This window comes from Micropterus salmoides, unplaced genomic scaffold (assembly GCF_014851395.1).
Source record: "Micropterus salmoides isolate LMB-PRFRI ecotype aquatic unplaced genomic scaffold, ASM1485139v1 Ms_hic_scaffold_2527, whole genome shotgun sequence".
NCBI lineage: Eukaryota > Metazoa > Chordata > Actinopteri > Centrarchiformes > Centrarchidae > Micropterus > Micropterus salmoides.
Genome location: NW_024041737.1, coordinates 8,151 through 28,138, shown reverse-complemented (window position 1 = coordinate 28,138; position 19,988 = coordinate 8,151). Strand labels below are relative to the sequence as shown.

The window sequence follows — 19,988 nt, the reverse complement described above, 5'->3', positions numbered from 1 at the left end:
AAACATAAAGCAAGTGCAATAAAATAAATCAATATTCCTTATTAATCCAACAGAGAGAAGGCGAGCTCGCCGTGTGTCTTATAGCCTTTTATTGCAAGTTCTCGCCAACTTCCGGGAGCCTCTCGCTTGGTTGCTTCTTTCTCCGTCCCTCTTATGTGTATTCACCTCTGCTAACGTTATGTCCATAGAGGCCCCTGAGCCAGGTTATGTACTGTAGCAAGTAGTTTCGGCCTATTTCACAGAATAGGTATTCAAAAAACTTTGACCTGCTGGTGGAGGAAGAGGAAAAGTCAGCAACCAAAGTTTGTTTAATTTTTCCTCTGGGCACCACAAATGTCTGAGCAAAATTCCAGTACAATCAATCATATAGTTGTTGAGATACTTGAACCTGGACCAAAGTAGTGGACAGACCAACTGACCCACAGACCAACATTGCCGTCCGTAGAGCCATGGGAAGCCTAAAAATGGAAAATACTGTAGAGCACAGTTCTTATCAGACTCATGTCTGTCCTGCCTCAGTGTCACTGATGCCCTTTATCCTCTGAATGGGACATGAGTAAAAAGCCGATATAAGTGACTTGTGTAGCACCACAATAATTCCACAAGAGAGCAGCACTGGATTATAACTATACAGACAACACTACACATTGAAAGTGTGATAAGTGTGTTTTGATGCGAAAGTTTGTGTCATACAATGTAAGAAATTTGAATACTGAAATTATAAAATCTTACTAATCTGACATGGAGACAAACTCACTTCTTGGTGATTTAATAAATCTTCTTCTTTCAGTGAAGACAGCAAAAACTCATTATTAACTCATTATTAAACTCATTACAGTTATTGTTTTAAAGATAAATATGAAAACAATGGAACTGATGTTTGTTTGTTTTCTACAATGTATTGATCAGAATGTAGAAAATTTAATGAAAAGGTTTGGTGCAACAAAATATTTAATTGTAGTGGATTTTAGTCTAGTTAACAACACTGAAACCTTCAAGATTTGCTGTGAATTCATCAATGTTCAAAGGTCCCACAATGCGTGAGTATCATCAGAGTAATCCAAGTCCCTGCTGGAGTCAGTCAGAGCATTTCCATAGAGAGCCACTTTGCATCAGCAGCACCATGCTCCAGTGCTCTGGGAGAGTTTATAGTCCTGAGAGTTGAACACTGGATGACTGACAGCTGTCCTTTATGACAACAGAAGCCACAGAAATCCTCCTCATCAAAAACATGACTTTGATCTGCGTCCTGATCTGGACTCTCCTCTGCTGCTGCTTCACAGGTAAAGTCCAGAGAATCAAACTCCTCTCCTCTATGAACATCCGTCCTTCTGAAATGAAGCCCACAAAACCATGACGCTGCTTTATGTTTTTGTCTCTGTATCCTCAGAGTCCAGAGGCCAGGTCACAGTGACTCAGCCTGGAGCAGTGAGCTCTGCTCTGGGAGGCTCCGTCTCCATCAAATGTAGGACCAGTCAGGATGTATATGTTTATAGCAACAACCACCGTTTAGCCTGGTACCAACAGAGAGATGGAGAAACTCCTAAACTCCTCATTTACTATGCTAGCACTCGAGCATCAGGGATTCCAGATCGTTTTACAGGCAGTGGATCAAACTCTGACTTCACTCTGACCATCAGTGGAGTTCAGACTGAAGATGCAGCAGTTTACTACTGTCAGAGTGTTCATGAAATCAACAGTCAAGCTGTGTTCACACAGTGAAAAAGCGTCGTACAAAAACCTCCCTCAGTCAGACTGAACAGAAACTGAACTGAGTGCTGCAGCTGGAAGCTACTGCAGAGACTGATACACTTCACTGAGGACACACACACACACACACACACACACAGACACAGACACACACACACACACACACACAAACACACATACAGCCCCCTCAGTAACCCATCTGTTACCCAAAGCTGTCAATTTGGGGGAAACTGCTGTCGTCCTCTTGTACTATAGATGCTGCTTAAAGTTAATAATGTAGGATTATTATTTCTTATTTCATCATTCAGTTTTTAAAAAGAAAGTATTACATTTTAAAAGTTCAATAGATTAATGTTTCCTAAGTCAATGAGTAATCATGTTAAATAATTGTGATCTCAACATTGACCAAAATAATTAGCAGCCCTACATGAACATTTAATTTAATTCATGAAATTATAGAACATTTGTTGTGTGAAAGTGCTCCTCTGCCTTCTTTCTGTACAGGCTAATGTTTTATTCAACACATTTTCTTATTTTTAACTTGGAAAAAAAACTTATGAAAAGAGCGCATTATGACTTGTTTAGGACTCGAAACTCAAAGTTTAGGACTTGGGACTTGACTTGAGACTTGACTCAGATGTGCCCAACATGATAGGTCTGGACTTGGGACTCGACTTGGGACTTTCTTGTAACTTGTAAAACAATGACTTGGTCCCACCTCTGCTGTGTTCACCATGTTTGGTGTGTTATCACATATGCTAATTAGCATTGAGCACAAAGTAAAGGTGAGGCTGATGTGAATGTTATAAGCTCTGCAGAGATTTATTCATAAATCAAAGTACTGGACAAACTGAAATGATGGTGCAGGGATGAAAAGTGAGAGGATCACCAAAATTATTACAATTTACCTGGAGGGGGACCTGAATATGTGAATCACATTTCATGGTCATCCATCAAATGGGTGTTGAATATGAACGTCATGGTGGTGCCAGAGGAAAGGTCAGGGAGCTCCACTGTAATTAGGATTTATTGTATAGGAACCATGACTGTCTTTACAAAATTTTATACCAATCTGTCAGTTATATGTTGAGATACAGTGTTTCACAGAATAAGCAAAAAGTTTATCCTGCCGGTGGCGTAAGAGAAAAAGTCAGCAACCAAAGTCAGTCAGATTTTTCCTCTGGGCACCACAAATGTCTGTGCAAAATTTCTCTGCAATCCATTTTGTAGTTGTTGAGATACTTCAATCTGGACCAGAGCACAGTTCTTATCAGACTTATGTCTGTCCTGGCTCAGTGTCTGGTGCCCTTTCCGCTCTGAATAAATCACTCTCAACACACAGACATGTTAGGAAAAAGCCTGTTTAAGTAACTTGGGCATGTATTATACAACATATCCACAAGATGACAGCACTGGATTACAACTGCACCAACAACACTACACATGGGAATATGACAAACAAATAACCGATGTTGTATTTCTATCTGTGATGAGTGTGTTTTGGTAGATAGTGTGTGTCATACAGTGTTAGAAATTTAGGACACACACACACACACACACACACACACACACACACACACACAAAGGTTGAAGATTTCCCAACTTTTGCTTTAACTACCAATGAACATGTAGCAAAATAAGCTCAATTGTAAAAAATATGAAATCAAATTACTTTGTCCATCACAGCTTCTCACGATCCATTCATGTCTTTTTATGATCCCACTGTCTTTTCTGATTTGCCAAATAATCCAGAGTAGCCAGCCTGGGAAAGCAGATAAGAAAAGTCTTGGTCACGACCTTTGACCTCAGCCTCATACGGGATTAAAGCAATTTCAACAATATACATTTAATTGGAAATATGAAGAAACAGATCGGCATCAGAAACATTCAGGATCAGAGACTGTCCAAACAAAACCAGTACATCCCTGAAAGCACAAAATAGTATTTTAAATATATAAACTTCAATCATAAAAATTCTAAAGAAAGAAGTAACCTTCTTGACATAACTATATCTGCATATACTAAAGAATATCCAATAACACATTTTCTCCAACATGCAAATCTAAACTCCACAAATACACTGAGACTAAATGTTTATTCTTAAACTTGGAAACGGCAAAAAAAAAAACAACTCACCACAACATCCATCCACTAACTGTTGTGGAGCTTTCAATCACATCACATGATCTTTCTTAGCAGATGGAGTCACCCAGTTTTCATTTAAATGTAGATTTTCAAATTCCTATTCCTCTGAGCATTTTTAAGACTTCATGTCCACGTTGGCTTCAAAGTTAAAATATTCCAAGCTCTGAGAAGCTCTGGAAGCTCTCTGAGATCGTCGGCCTCAGCATCCCCTCAAACACCCAACACTACTTTACTTGAAGAAATTTCCATATTACAGACACCTAAAGATGTCAAACCTACATTGATATTAATGTCACTAATCATGGTCTAAAACACCATATTACCATATTACATGTAGAGGAAGTTTTCAATATCCACTACATGTAAATATATAAATATGTAGATCAACGCTCTCAGCACTGAGGGGGAAACACCATGATATGTTGAGGACAGCTACAGCTCACTGACTCTGTGTGTTTGCATATGTGTCCTGCCTCTCTGCTCCCAGCCGTTAAGAGGCCAGTGTTGATCAGTGGCTGTCCAGGCCTTTCAGAGCCACTGACACGCCGGCAGCACAATGATGATGTCACTGATTCTACTGCTGGCCACCCTGGGGCACCTTGTTCAGGGTGAGACTCTCTTCTGAAAACTTTGCTTCAGGATGCAACCAGGTTCACCACAATGATGTTCTGCTGTGATGGAGAAACACTGAAACAAGCAGCATTTACCTTCTTCCATCTGTTCTCCATGTTAAAGAAACGAGACTCTTCTGTTTGGATGTTGATCATCTTTCTCCAAACTGGATTTGTCTCAATAACCCTTCTCCTCTTTTTCATGTTTTCCAGATTCATCAGGAGAAATCATCCTGACTCCAGTTGTTCCAGGACAGACTGTCTCTCTCAGATGTAAAGCCAGTACAAGTGTTAGTTATGACTTGCAATGGTACCTTCAGAAACCTGGAGAAGCTCCTAAACTCCTGATTTATGATGCTCAAACCCGTCAGTCTGGAGTTTCAGATCGTTTCAGTGGGAGTCAGTCTGGAACTGACTTCACTTTGACCATCAGAGGAATCCAGACTGATGATGCAGGAGTTTATTACTGTCAGCAGGATTACAGCCGTCCGTTCATACAGTGATACAACGTCGGACAAAAACCTCCTTCAGCTGGAGAGGAACTGATCTGAATCAACAGCTGCAGAGTTATAGAAACTCTTTAGTAATTTACTGACAATAAGTCCAATACATTAAAACTGATCTGACATGAATTTTCATGTTTCCTTTATAGATTACATTTAAAATAAATCAAATGGAACTTGAAATTCACAAGTTTTATATTGAAGTCACACAGTTTAGTTTTCAACAAACTTAAACACACATGTTGTATTTTGAGATCAAACTATTAATTCTGATACTGTTGTGATATAATATGCTGATAATAACTTACCTCATAATTGAAATGCCACAAATTCATCATAGACTTTTTAGTTTAACCAGATTCATGAAACTTTCAGGACATTTCTAAACCCATTTCAGCATGAGAGTTTTTACCGATAGTACAATTCATTTATAAACCACATATTGTAAACCTGATTTACCTTGAAATAGTTTAAAAATTATCTTTGTTGTCACCAAAAATCTAATTTGCAGTTTGTGTAATGAAGCAGTTTCTACGGTCTAGCTTTAAGGAATCTTGAACAAATAATGTCTTTGTTGCATTAATGTTACATTAATGATTATCTGATTAATTGCTCTCAAAATATTACGTATTTTACGCATTACGAATGCTTTAAATTATTTTATAATTTCAAGACATTTCCAAACAATAGAAACAATCACAGATATATTTGTACATTTTAACCTTTCTGGATTTAATGGAACTATCAAAACAGCAAAACTGTAACTTTCACCATAACATGAATTGAAAACAACAGCTTTGATGAACTGGTCTTTATTTTAATGAAACAATTGAAATGACAACAACAAAAAACAAATTTATCAATGAAACATGTAATAAGAGAGTGAGTTAGGGAAGGAAAGAGAGAGAGAGGGAGAAATCTTTGATGAATTCAGGCTGAGAGCAGTAGCAGAGTAAAACCAGTAGCAGAGTCCCAGTGAGTCAGGTCAGGATTGGGAACACTGGTCTCTCCTCAGTGTCTCTGAGACCAGAGCCTGGGAGCCCTGGGTGGCCTCACAGGTCACAGAGCCCACCTTCCTCCACTGGTCTGCAGGGAGCCTCAGGGTGCTGCTCCAGCTGTAGCGGCCGTCCTTCTCCAGCACCCCGGGGCTCCTGCTCTCCTCCCAGCTGCTGCTGCTGCCGTCCACCTTCCAGGCCAGACTCCAGTCTGAGGGGAAGCCCTTGTTGGCCAGGCACATGAGCGTGGCCTTCCCCTGCTGCAGCTCCTCACTGGAGGGGGGCAGCACCGTCAGGGTGGGACGGACATCACCTAGGAGACACCAATCAGCTTAGAGGACACCTTTGCTGTGTGAGAGCTGATTTTCTCCTTTAAGGAGTTTCTGTCAGATGTTTTTTCTGCTCCACCAGTCACTCACTCACACATTGTTTCACTTCCCTTTAAGAAGCCTCTCATGCAAATCAGCACAGAGAGAATCATCATACAGAATGACCTGAAACATATCAAACTAATTGACAATAATCAAATGTTCTTCATCCAGATTTCAATCATTACGTGGAGAAAGTGAATTGTATTCAATCATCCATCCATCATCAACCGCTTATCCTGCGTACAGGGTCGCGGGGTTGTATTTAATCATAACTAAAGTTATTATTGTTATTATTTATCTTTTCTCCACTTCAAGTTGTTTGAATTTCAGTGTGAGTAATGTGTAAAGAAATGTTTAGTAAAGCTGCTGGTAAATGAGGAGAAATAAAACCCAATCAATGAAACAAACTAAATATATTTATCTCCATTAAACATTCAAAAGCTGAATTTAAAATATCAATAAAAGTCAACCACAGTGAGAAAAACACATTGAGCTGCACTACAAAAAACCCTCACTGTAGACTTTTTCAGGCAGAACTAAAGCTACAACCTCTCAAGGTACAACTTAACCATTAAAGATGGAAATCATTTCCCTTTTGCTAATATGTAATATATTCATTGCAATGAGTTGAGTTTTTTTGGCGAAGGGAACTTTGTTTCCTAGTGCAAAATATTAGATTAAACATTATACATTAATATGGACTTTCAAAAGGTTTTTTTGCATGCTGAATATAAAAGAAAAAAACAACTTAATAAAAGTTTGTTAAATGTTTGACTTACTTCCAACATCCAGTTTGGTTCCTCCACCGAACGTTTCCCACAGTGATACAAACTCATTGAGCCGCCGTACAAAAACCTCTCACTGTAGCGAGACACGGCTCTCTGACTTTGACACAAACAAACTCACCAAAAATAGTCTCTGATTCTAACATTTTATCAGCTGAAATGTAAAATTAAGACAGTCACACAAATTTCCAGAATGGATGTTTTAGTTAGATATATTAATGTTAAATTCAATTTCTATATTTGTTCTTTGGCAATTTAGGCAGAAGATATTTTGAAACAAAATATATCTTGTAGCATGAAACCAAAATCATGTAAAAACGATTTTAAACCATTTGAGATGAATACTCTGATAAACTGATTGATCCACTGATAAACAGCATCATCAGAGTAATCCAAGTCGCTGCTGGAGTCAGTCAGAGCATTTCCATAGAAAGCCACTTTGCATCAGCAGCACCATGCTCCAGTGCTCTGGGAGAGTTTATAGTCCTGAGAGTTGAACACTGGATGACTGACAGCTGTCCTTCATGACAAGAGAAGCCACAGAAATCCTCCTCATCAAAAACATGACTTTGATCTGCGTCCTCATCTGGACTCTCCTCTGCTGCTGCTTCACAGGTAAAGTCCAGAGAATCAAACTCCTCTCCTCTATGAACATCCGTCCCTCTGAAATGAAGCTGACAAAACCATGACGCTGCTTTATGTTTTTGTCTCTGTATCCTCAGAGTCCAGAGGCCAGGTCACAGTGACTCAGCCTGGAGCAGTGAGCTCTGCTCTGGGAGGCTCCGTCTCCATCAGATGTAGGACCAGTCAGAATGTTTATAATGGGAACTATTTAGCCTGGTACCAACAGAGAGATGGAGAAACTCCTAAACGGCTCATTTACGCTGCTAGCACTCGAGAATCAGGGATTCCAGATCGTTTTACAGGCAGTGGATCAAACTCTGACTTCACTCTGACCATCAGTGGAGTCCAGACTGAAGATGCAGCAGTTTACTACTGTCAGAGTTTTCATGTTATCAACAGTCAGTATGTGTTCACACAGTGAAAAAGCATCGTACAAAAACCTCCCTCAGTCAGACTGAACAGAAACTGAACTGACTGCTGCAGCTGGAAGCTACTGCAGAGACTGATACACTTCACTGAGGACACACACACACACACACACACACATACACACACACACACACACACACACACATACACTGTACACACACACTTTCATCAAATAGATTGAACATTTCAACATGTTTGAACTAACCACCTATGAACATGTATCACGACAAGTTCAATGATTAAAAATATCTTAGTGCAAATCAAATAAATTTCTCCATCACAGCTTCTCACCATTCATCCATATCTCATTATAATCCCATTGTCTTGTCTAGTTTGCCAATTAATAAAAAGAGCCAAACTGGAACAGTGAATTTGAAAGGTATCGGTCATCACCTTTGACCTCAGCCTCTCACTGGATCACAGCTTTTTCAGCTATTTCCAGTTAAAATAAAATATGAACAGAGATCAGCACCAGAAACCTTCATAACCAAAGATGGCAGAGCAGGACAGAGAGGGCAGATGTAAAGGACAACATGTAGCACAGACTTACTGCTTCTGTTAAAATGGCTTCCTTCCACACCACCTGCTTTAGGATAACAGATAAACACTGTCTGGTTGTACTGACAAAACTAACAGATGTGTTCTGTACATGGCCCTTAATGCCTTTTTTTACTATCACCTGATCTTATAAAATATTAGTTATCTGACCCTGTGGTAAACCCGGTCTCTAATGGAATGTGATTATTAAAAACAAAGACAGTAGTTATTCCTGTAATTGGACACCACTGATGAGATGATAAGGTCTTTATTTATTTTTTATACATACACAGACTGAGTTGTCATCCCTTTCATTGGGCATGTTATTTAAAACATTCCTGGGGTTAAAATCTCACAGTCATGTTGTATCACTTTATGCTGATTATATCCTGCTCTGTATTTCTGTTGCTAAAAATAAGATTCCTGATATTCTTAAATTTATTCAGACTTATTCAGTCTGCTCCGGCTGTTAGACCCGCCTCTAGGTACTGTGCCCCCTCAGGGGCCAGACCCACAGTCGCCATATGGCGGGGCAAGGGTGAAGAACCCGGCCCTGCGCCTGGGGCAGCAGGTCTCTCCTCAGAGGGACCCGCCACGGCGGGCTGTCCAGGAGCGATCATGATGTCCAAGCACCACACACGGGTTGGCCAGAACGGGGCTACGAGCAGTAGGCCGACATTGTCCTGGCGGACCCGCTCCAGAGCGACTGGGGGAAAAGCGTACAGACATAGCCTCGGCCACGAATGTACCATGGCGTCCAGACCCAACGGGGCTGAAAGATATTCAGACATATGTAAAAGAAGTGTTTCTTTTCTCATCTGCTGAGTTCAGTAACCTTGGCATAAGGCAGGCATCACTGCTGAACCATGGCAACAAACAGGTTTCACTACAAAGATAAAAAATTAAAATGACATTTTGTTTCTGTGATGCATTCATGTTTAAAGGTTCAGTGTGTAAGTTTTAGTAGCATCTTGTGTTGAGGGTGGCGGTTTGTAACCAACGGCTCACTGTGCATTCACGTGCTCCTCAGATGGTCCCATTTCCCGAGTTGTGAAGTCGTTCTTCCGACTTCTGGTGTGTTCATGCGCTCTTATGTCGGAATGTGGAATCAACACGGACGCTACTACAAAGATGTGTTAGATTAGCATTATCAGAGCAATTTAATTACTAAATCCAACAACAAAAAGGCTGTGAAAACTTTCAACACATGGTCCTCTTTTAATATGTATATATGATACAGACTACCCCTGGCAAAGTATTTATTATTTGTGTCTTCTTATATTTGTACGCTGTTTTCTATACTTTTTTATGTCCCATTTACACTTTATTCTTCTTTTTGCAATAAAGGAAAAGGAAAATAAATCCTATTATTCCAACACCACATGAATGCACCATCAGTCACCGCTCAGCCCTTCTTTTCCAAGCATGCAGGAGAAGCTACGGTGGCCGACACGTTAGGTCGGCTCTTGGGTTAAATAATATGTGTGGTCCTCCATTTGTCCAAATTTCACTTCTCTTCTAATAAACCATACGACTACTACTACTACTACTACTACTGCTAAAACTACTACTACTACTACTAACATTACTTGTTCTTCTTCTTCTTCTGCTTGTTTTTCAGACGTATTCAATGTAGTGACGAAACACAGTCTGTAGAGCAGTTTCTCCGTTTGGGCTAATGTAAAAACATGACGACTTCCATGTAAGAGGACCCTCGGTGTAGATAGATAGAAATGGCTCATTCTAAGGTGATAAAAACATAACGGTTCATTATGTAAGGTCTTTATACACTACTGAAAACATAGTTATGGATATTATATTGCATTTCTGTCAAAAGATCCTTCTAAATATTGTACACTGAACCTTTAATAAGTAAATGACAAACATGTAAGGTTGAAAAAATACATTTTACAATAATCTTCACATAGATCAATTAAAACATGTGAAAAATAATTTTTTTGTCAGACCGAAAACATGATATGTTGAAACTGCTGAAATTTAATTCTTGTGATACAAAACTGGTTAATTGAAGAAGATTTTAATCTGTTGGAGGACATAATGTAGCGCATTCAAGAATCATTGCAACAGCTAAAACACAGCAATGTCTACAGTTATGAAATAAAATTAACTTTGGTTATTAAAAGAGTCAAATTTACTTACAGTTAACATCCAGTCTGGGTTCACTGACAGCAAATGAAGTGTTGCAAATGAAGCATTAAAATTCACACATCAGTATCAAGGTGTTTCCACAGCACAGCAGGTGACTGACAGTTCTTTGTAACCTCTACCTGTTACCTGTTCTGGTACTGACACAGCATTAGAATTGGAATGTGCAAAACTCCATTAGAAAAAACAGAAGCAGTCATCTTACAAATTTTTATACAGAGCAGTAACAATGGTGCTAAAAAATAATTTGTACTGGTATAAGTTGGTTTGTTATATATATATGATGACTATATTTCACATACAAGTCCCTGCTGGAGTCAGTCAGAGCATTTCCATAGAGAGCCACTTTGCATCAGCAGCACCATGCTCCAGTGCTCTGGGAGAGTTTATAGTCCTGAGAGTTGAACACTGGATGACTGACAGCTGTCCTTCATGACAACAGAAGCCACAGAAATCCTCCTCATCAAAAACATGACTTTGATCTGCGTCCTCATCTGGACTCTCCTCTGCTGCTGCTTCACAGGTAAAGTCCAGAGAATCAAACTCCTCTCCTCTATGAACATCCGTCCCTCTGAAATGAAGCCCACAAAACCATGACGCTGCTTTATGTTTTTGTCTCTATCCTCAGAGTCCAGAGGCCAGGTCACAGTGACTCAGCCTGGAGCAGTGAGCTCTGCTCTGGGAGGCTCCGTCTCCATCAGATGTAGGACCAGTCAGAATGTTGAAGTTTGGAGCAACTACCACCTTTTAGCCTGGTACCAACAGAGAGATGGAGAAACTCCTAAACTCCTCATTTACTTTGCTAGCACTCGAGCATCAGGGATTCCAGATCGTTTTACAGGCAGTGGATCAAACTCTGACTTCACTCTGACCATCAGTGGAGTCCAGACTGAAGATGCAGCAGTTTACTACTGTCAGAGTTGACACTATATCAACAGTCAGTATGTGTTCACACAGTGAAAAAGTGTGGTACAAAAACCTCCCTCAGTCAGACTGAACAGAAACTGAACTGACTGCTGCAGCTGGAAGCTACTGCAGAGACTGATACACTTCACTGAGGACACACACACACACACACAAACACACACACGCACAACTCAACACATACAAAATTTCATTAAGTGGACTGAAAATGTCACCATTGTTCCTTTAACAGCTATTGTGCTTGGCCATGACCTTTGACCTCTATCTCATTCTGGCTCCAGTTTAAAGGAAATATGAAGACAGATCAGCATCAGACACCTTCATGGTAAAAAATGGTCCAAACAAAACTCCCTCAATTCACAAAATATTATTTCAAATGTAAAAATGTTGTTGTTACGACCCGTGAGGTCTGTGGGTTGTGCTTGTGTTGCTGTGGGTGTCTCTGTCTCTTTTCTGCAGGTCTGTACCTGGGCCCTGAGCCTGGCGCTGCGTAAATCCCGCAGCTGGAGCTGGTCAGCGGCCATCAGTGGGTTTCAAGCTGAGCCAGTGAAGTGCTCTGACTCTCACTCTTCCTTGGCTGCTCGTGTTAGACTGTATGACTTACTGTGTGGTTTATTGTGTGGTCTGTAGCAGGACGTGATCTTAACTCCTTCTCGCGCTGTATGTCTGGTGACTCTGCGGAGGCAGCCGTCGGCCCAGTGTTCACGACCAACTGGAAGCCGGTGTAGTGAGAGGAGCGGCGATCTCCACATGTGCCTCACCAGCACTTTGGGAGCCGTAGAGACCGTGTATTGTGTTGCATATTTTTCGCTGAATATCTTGTTAATTAATTTACTTTACATAACAAACTCCATATCATCTCTGATGGGATCAAAGATCTCTTTAAGTTGTTAAACACCTTTTTTTGTTACTAATTTGAAATAAATACATTAACTTGACGTGTTTTGGGTCACCCATGGTTTTTTCCACCCGGTTTATTTCTCTTTGTTAGTCCCACGCCCCTAGACAAGCCGGGGACGTGACAGTTGTGTAAAGAACAGCTAAATATCAATTGGAATTATAAAAAAAAATGAATCACGTACGTCATCTGACTACATCTACACATAACTATAACTGAATACAAAGCATTTTTTTACATGCAACAAAAAATTCAACAAATACATTGACATTTAAAGTTCTTTCTTGACCTTGGAATCAGAAATACAATCTCAGCACAAACTCTCTCCACTTAATGTTGTCAGTCTCAGAACTATGTTGGGGAATACAACATTGGTTCTATTGTCTCTGGAGACAGGAGCTAACACAAGATGAATGTACAAATCCTTATTACTGTGGGAAACAACAGCTACAACTTTATAATGGAGGAAACTGTATTAAATTTTACATTCAGCAACCGTGTTATTGGACTTTGTGGTCCAGCAACGTCATACTGTACAAAATGAACGTGTTTATCATAGAATGACATATATATAAACAAGAAGGCTCCGTCTCCATCAGATGTAGGACCAGTCAGGATATTTATGGTTCTAACTGGTTACACTGGTACCAACAGAGAGATGGAGAAACTCCTAAACTCCTCATTTACGCTGCTAGCACTCGAGCATCAGGGATTCCAGGCCGTTTTACAGGCAGTGGATCAAACTCTGACTTCACTCTGACCATCAGTGGAGTCCAGACTGAAGATGCAGCAGTTTACTACTGTCAGAGTTATCATGAAATCAACAGTCAGTGGTTGTTCAGACAGTGAAAAAGTGTCGTACAAAAACCTCCCTCAGTCAGACTGAACAGAAAACTGAACTGACTGCTGCAGCTGGAAGCTACTGCAGAGACTGATACACTTCACTGAGGACACACACACACACACATACACACACACACAATGTTTCCTACAAGGTTGAAGATTTCTCTACTTTTGCTTTAACCACCAATGAACATGTGGCAAAATAAGCTCAATTAAAAAAAAAAGAAAGAAATCTTACTTTCTCCATCACAAGTTCTCACGATCCATTCATGTCTTTTTATAATCCCACTGTCTTTTCTGATTTGCCAAATAATCCAGAGTAGCCAGCCTGGCAAAGCAGATAAGAAAAGTCTTGTTCATGACCTTTGACCTCAGCATCATACTGGATTAAAGCAATTTCAATTATATTTAATGGGAAATATGAAGACACAGATCGGCATCAGAAACATTCAGGATCAGAGACTGTTCAACACAACCAGTACATCCTTGAAAGCACAAAATAGTATTTTAAATATAGAAATGCATGTCATCTATAGAAAAGCTAAATATCAACTTAAATCATAAAAATGCAAAAGAAATAAGTAACCTTCTTGATATAACTATATCCATAAATACTATATATAAAGAATATGGAATAACACATTTTCTCCAACATGCAAATCAAAACTCCACCAACATACTGAGAGTAAATGATTATTCTTAACCTTGGAAACAACAAAAAAAGAAAACAGACTGCAACCAGCAGATGGAGTCACCCAGTCTTCTTTGAAATGTAGATTTTCAAATTCCTCTTCCTCTGAGCATTTTTAGGACTTCATGTCCACGTTGGCTTCAAAGTGAAAATATTCTATGACAGCTGGGTGAACCTGCATTTATATTATTTTTTTTAACAAACAAGGAAGACAAAACAAACTGTTACAAATCACTGGATCAGTTAACTACTAGACTTTTCAGAATCCTCTACATGTAAATATGTGAATATGTAGGAAACTGCTCTCTCAGCAGGACCCCTTTACTGTGTGAGAGCTGATTTTCTCCTTTAAGAAGTTTCTGTCAGGTATTTTTTCTGCTCCACCAGTCACTCACTCACACATTGTTTGACTTCACATTAAAAGTGGGTCACTAAACATGTACAGAGATCACCACCATCTGACTAAACTACAGTATAATTCCAGAAGCCAGTACTATTGCATGTTGCCCTAGCCCAAAATGGTACAAATAATAGAAAGAAAGTAAAAGCAAATAAACAAATAAACCACAAACTATTGTGGATCTTTCAGTTACATCACATGATGTTTCTCAGCAGATGGAGTCGGCATGTTTACACTGAAATGTAGATTTTCAAATTTCCATTCCTCTGATCATTTTTAGGGATTTTGTGTTTTGGCTTCAAAGTTCAAATATTCCCTGACCTCTGCGTTATCACCATCTGCTGAAGAAGATCATGTAACTGATCCAAAGCTCCAGAAGAGCTACTGAATGGAACTTGTGGTGAAATGATTTATCAAGCATCAACTTTCAGTCTCAACTTTTGAGTCAACAAGGGCAAGAAGTCCTCAAAGTGCAGCATAAACCTCACAATACTGCTCACTGATATTACAACATGGACTTGAGGCAATCTGTCCAACTGTAACTGATGATGACATCTAAAAAAACTTCTGGCCGGAGTTTAGCAAACTATCTGAGATCCTTGGCCTCAGCACCAACTCATGACTCATTACTGCTTCACTTGATGAAATATCTATACCAGTGGTCACTAATAGGCGGACCGAGGTCCGGATCTGGACCCAGCCGCTGTCCTCTCCGGACCGCCAACCTACAGCCGATTTATTATTGAGACTTACTACCTCGGGACGGAGCGTTTCAATTTTAACCCGCACAGCTTTTCTAGCATTTACTGTACTGGTTTAGCGGCCCAGGAAACTCACAGACCAATCGCATGTGCTTCAATCGTCTCACGTGACGTGATAAAGTAGAAAAGTGGTAGCTCTATAAGAGGGGATGAAAGAAGAGGAGGCATTACAGCTGTTCATTTGTTATGATGTGTTGAGTGTTTATTATAAAATTGGTTAAGACTACACTTCATCACTTCAAACTACACTTTCAATTTCATTTTTCTAAAAATTAGGCACTTTATTTAGTTTAATTAAATTTAGAATTTATTATTAGAGTAGTTATTATTTATTATCCCTCCAGTTTGATGTGAAAACTGACTGAAATATTGTTTGATTTGACAGTCCGTTGTTGACTGAAAACATATGTGATACAACTATACATTATGGTACTGAATGATAACGCAAGTTAGTCGTTTTGATGTTCCGGCCCTTTGCTTCGGGAAATTTTCTCTGACTGGACCTCTTTGAATTCTAATTGAATAACCCTGATCTATACTATAAAAAACCAATAAAGTCACTATACATAAATATGCATTGATTTTAGACGTCACCATCCAACTCCTGAAGAGACGATTATAGATGGTAAAGAGGTTGAAATTGTTGAGTCGTATAAGTATCTGGGAATCATCATTGATAACAAGTTGACCTTTGAACTAAACACAGATATGCTGAGTAAGAAAAGTCAGCAACGTCTTTTCTGTCTGAGAAGCTAACTAAGTTTCTATTGGACAGATCCCTGATGACATTGTTTTATAAATCTTGTATTGAGTCCCTCTTTACTTTTTCATGAATTTGCTGGCATGCTTCTCTAAGTTTAAAACCGAAAAACACATTAGCAATGGTAAATAAAGTTAAAACTAACTGAACTGTACAATAGACATGTGCTTAAAAAGGCAGAATCCATCATGTCTGATAGTTCTCACCCCCTGCATGCAGAATTTAAGATGCTGCCTTCTGGTTCCCGCTTCAGTCAACCACCAGCCAAAACATATCGATAAAAATTCACCTTCGTACGCTCTGCTATTTCTCTGCTTAACTCTGTAAAGAATAGGTAACGTCTGCACATAAGGCTGACTTGAACTTAAACTTTTAATGTTGGTATTCATTTACCCATTGGTCTGACCCTGTATTTTTAATCGATGTTGTCGTCTTTGTTGTTATGTACTGTGTGTTAACTTCTTTGCTACTGCAGCAAAACTAATTGCCCCTCAGGAACAAATAAATGTCTTGAACTTCAATATTCATGTCACTTATCAAAAACTCAACTTTCCCAAAATAGAAAGACAAAACATAACAGTTACAAATTACTTGATTAGTTTACTAATAACTTTTCAGTATCCTTTACATGTAAATTTCCATCCATCCATCGTCAACCGCTTATCCTGCGTACAGGGTTGCGGGGGCTGGAGCCAATCCCAGCTTGCACTGGGCAAAAGCAGTGTACACCCTGGACAGGTCTCCAGTCCATCACAGTGCCACACATAGACAAACAACCACTCACACAAGGACAATTTCAAAGACACCAATTATTCTAAAATGCATGTCTTTGGACAGTGGGAGGAAGCCAGGGCAACCAGGGTTTAAACCCACAATCTTCTTTCTATGAGGCAACAGTGCTAACCACTGCACCACTATATTTCCTCTCTGCAGAAATGTCAATTGCAGGCAGACAGTTTGCAGGTATTTGCGCAATAATCAAGATGGCGCCCACTTAGAATCGAAGCTACAACATTGGTGGGGTTTTTTTCAATCAGTAATTTCGCCCACAGCACCGTTTTCCCCGGTACTGATGGCATCTGTTTTCAACAGGCTAATGAGAAACAAAATCACTGCCTGGTGATTATTGTCTCAGATCAATGGTTTAGTCAATGAAACTTCAGACAATATCGAAAAATGTTCATCCAATTTTACCAGAGTTGACTTTGCTGAATATCTTTTTCAGTCCTAAACAAAAAGATAAATAAACAATAATAAAGAGGTGAATATTCACAACTGTGACTCTATAGGAATTGTGAAGAAAGGGTTACGATTCTGGACGGCACAGGCAGATGATCAGGGTGGATGGTTGGTGAACAAAGCACAGCACTTTGACACTAGAAATATGGATTCACATCCTGAATGAAACATCCAAAAGGTTAGGGAAAGATTGTACGTGGGTACGTGATACTAAAGTAAACAAGTCTTCTCTCACTATTACAGTTTTTCTCGATTGCTTAAACACATTTCTTAAAATTACGCCTCTTTTTCTCGAAACTATAAACACAAATCCACAACTGCTCAACCAATTTCCCAAACATCCTATTTTCAGGTCAAAATGAAGCTCTCCACTTAAAACCATTCAATCTTGCAGAAAAACCAAACTTTGACCTCAGACATGACACACAAGCCCTCAGAAACTCCTCCTCCTCCTCCTCCTCCTCTTCTTCTTCCTATCCCTTCTCCTCCTCTAACTCCTACTGTTCCTCCTCTTCCTTCATCTCTTCATCTTCTCCATACTGATCTTCTCCTCCTCCTTGTGTTTCCACCTGGGTAACTGTGTGCTAATTGACCCTTCGCTAAGCCACGCCCCGAATATGCAGCTGGCCAATCACAGCGCAGTATAGGACTCTCTCTAACTGAGGTCCGACACTTTCATGGCTGCGCTCCATTGACTCTAATGCAAAAGGAGTTGTTTTCTAGCTTTTTTTGGCTGTATTTTTCTAAGATATGGTCAAACGCTGGGGCCCTTGTAATAATTACAGTCGCAACCCAGAGAGGTTGAAAGGAGAAGTACGATTTACTCTCTTTCCAAAACCTGAAATAAATCCAGAAAAATGTTGGCTATGGAGTTCCTTATGTTAGTTAGCTAACGCTAGCTAACTTCCTACTGAATGTAACGTTATAAAGCCCTACTGTTCTGCTTTTTAATGTAATAATGAATAGAGGACAACCCAGCCTACCCAGCTTGACAGGAACAGTGTTGTTGTTCATATTGTTGGCTTTTGTCTCAATCGTCGGGGGTGGTAGAAGGGTCAACTGAGCTCAATCTGTGCTGATTGAGTGAACAATATTGAATGTTAGTGCTTTCTCAATGACCACATGGTGTAAGCAATGAGAATTTAACAGAATAAGAAAACATTGACCTGCCGGTGGCGGAGGAGGAAAGGTCATCAACCAAAGTTTCTGTACAAAATTTCACTACAATCCATCATATGGACCAAAGTAGTGGACTGACCAACATTTCCATCCACAGAGCCATGGGAGCCTAAAAATGAAAATATTATAGAGCACAGTTCTTATCAGACTTAGATCTGTCCTGCCACTGATGCCCCTTCTGCTCTGGATAAATCATTTTGGATAACACGTTAGGAAAAGGCTTGTATAAGTAATAAGGTTTATTGTCTTTTTAATGCAAGCAAACAAAAAAGAGCATATTTATTGCACTGCAATAAAAAGTTTGTAATTAAAAATAAACAGGCCTTTTTTTGTGTCACAGAAAAGTTCTGATTGCTAATATGTCCTCTTTGAAGACAAAATATTTTCCTTGTGAGTCAGAAAGTTTTGCAAGTTAAATAGTTTTGCAAAAGGTTTTCCTTGCGAGTCAGAAGTAGAGATCCAGTAGATCTCTGGAAACATTCCAGAGATCCTGCGATCATAAGAAACATATATCCCTGTCCCTGTGTCCGAAATCACCCACTACTCACTATGGTGGACTATATAGTGAGAGTTATTATACCCTATATAGTCCACTCAATGTATCCCAGAATGCATTTTGAAAAGTAGTGTACAACCGATAGTCACTAACCAAGCCATATATACCATCATGCATTCCGCTAATAGAAAAAACTGATTGGCCGACGGCAATTACGTAATTAACGGCGCTGAAATAACGATCGGGGTAGTGTCCGAAAGAGTTTTAACAATGCGAGTGAGCTCACTATTTAATGCTCTACATACAACTCTCTACATAGGGGGTAGGGAGTAGTGAGAGTGGGGATTTCGGACACAGCCATAGTCACACCTCAGGGTCAGAGGTTACCCTCTTAAAGTGACAGAGCCTAACATGAGAACTTGTAGGAAAGCTGCTATTGACATTTTAACTCAAACCCAGGGGTTATATACATAAACAGTATATAGCATTTTATGCATATGCTCCTTTCCAGGGGGCGCCACTGGGGTGGCCACCCATTTTCTTAGGGTGGCCGTGGCCCCCCCTGGCCCCCCCTTGGTGGCGCCATTGCTGATAGAAGGCAGCTATTGATCTGGTTGTTTTTAAACCTCACTGTATAAGTTTCACAATACCTGTGTATTTGCCTGAGAAGACCTCAGAGTTTGAAACATTGCAATAAATGATACTGCCTAGGGGGATTCATAACTACGCAGTGTGCAGGTCATTCTTAAATTTTCACTCTAAGGCCTTTCATTCAGCACTATGCCTACAGGTTTGTTGGATGTGCACATGTTCTTGTGTGTTTGAACTAGAATTATAGTATATCAGAATGTGAAATTTAACATTTCCAGTCAGTATAAAAGACAAAAGGAGTGGAAATTTATAAATACAATTTATTGCAAT

General features: G+C 39.7%; 1 gene segment (V, D, J or C); it reads left to right on the top strand.

Moving 5' to 3' along the window:
* Window positions 1–4,409: 4,409 nt before the first annotated feature.
* Window positions 4,410–5,613, top strand: LOC119919003. The segment is given in 2 exon segments: window positions 4,410–4,463; window positions 4,680–5,613. Coding segments are annotated over 2 exon segments (342 nt in total).
* The last annotated feature ends 14,375 nt before the right edge of the window (window positions 5,614–19,988 follow it).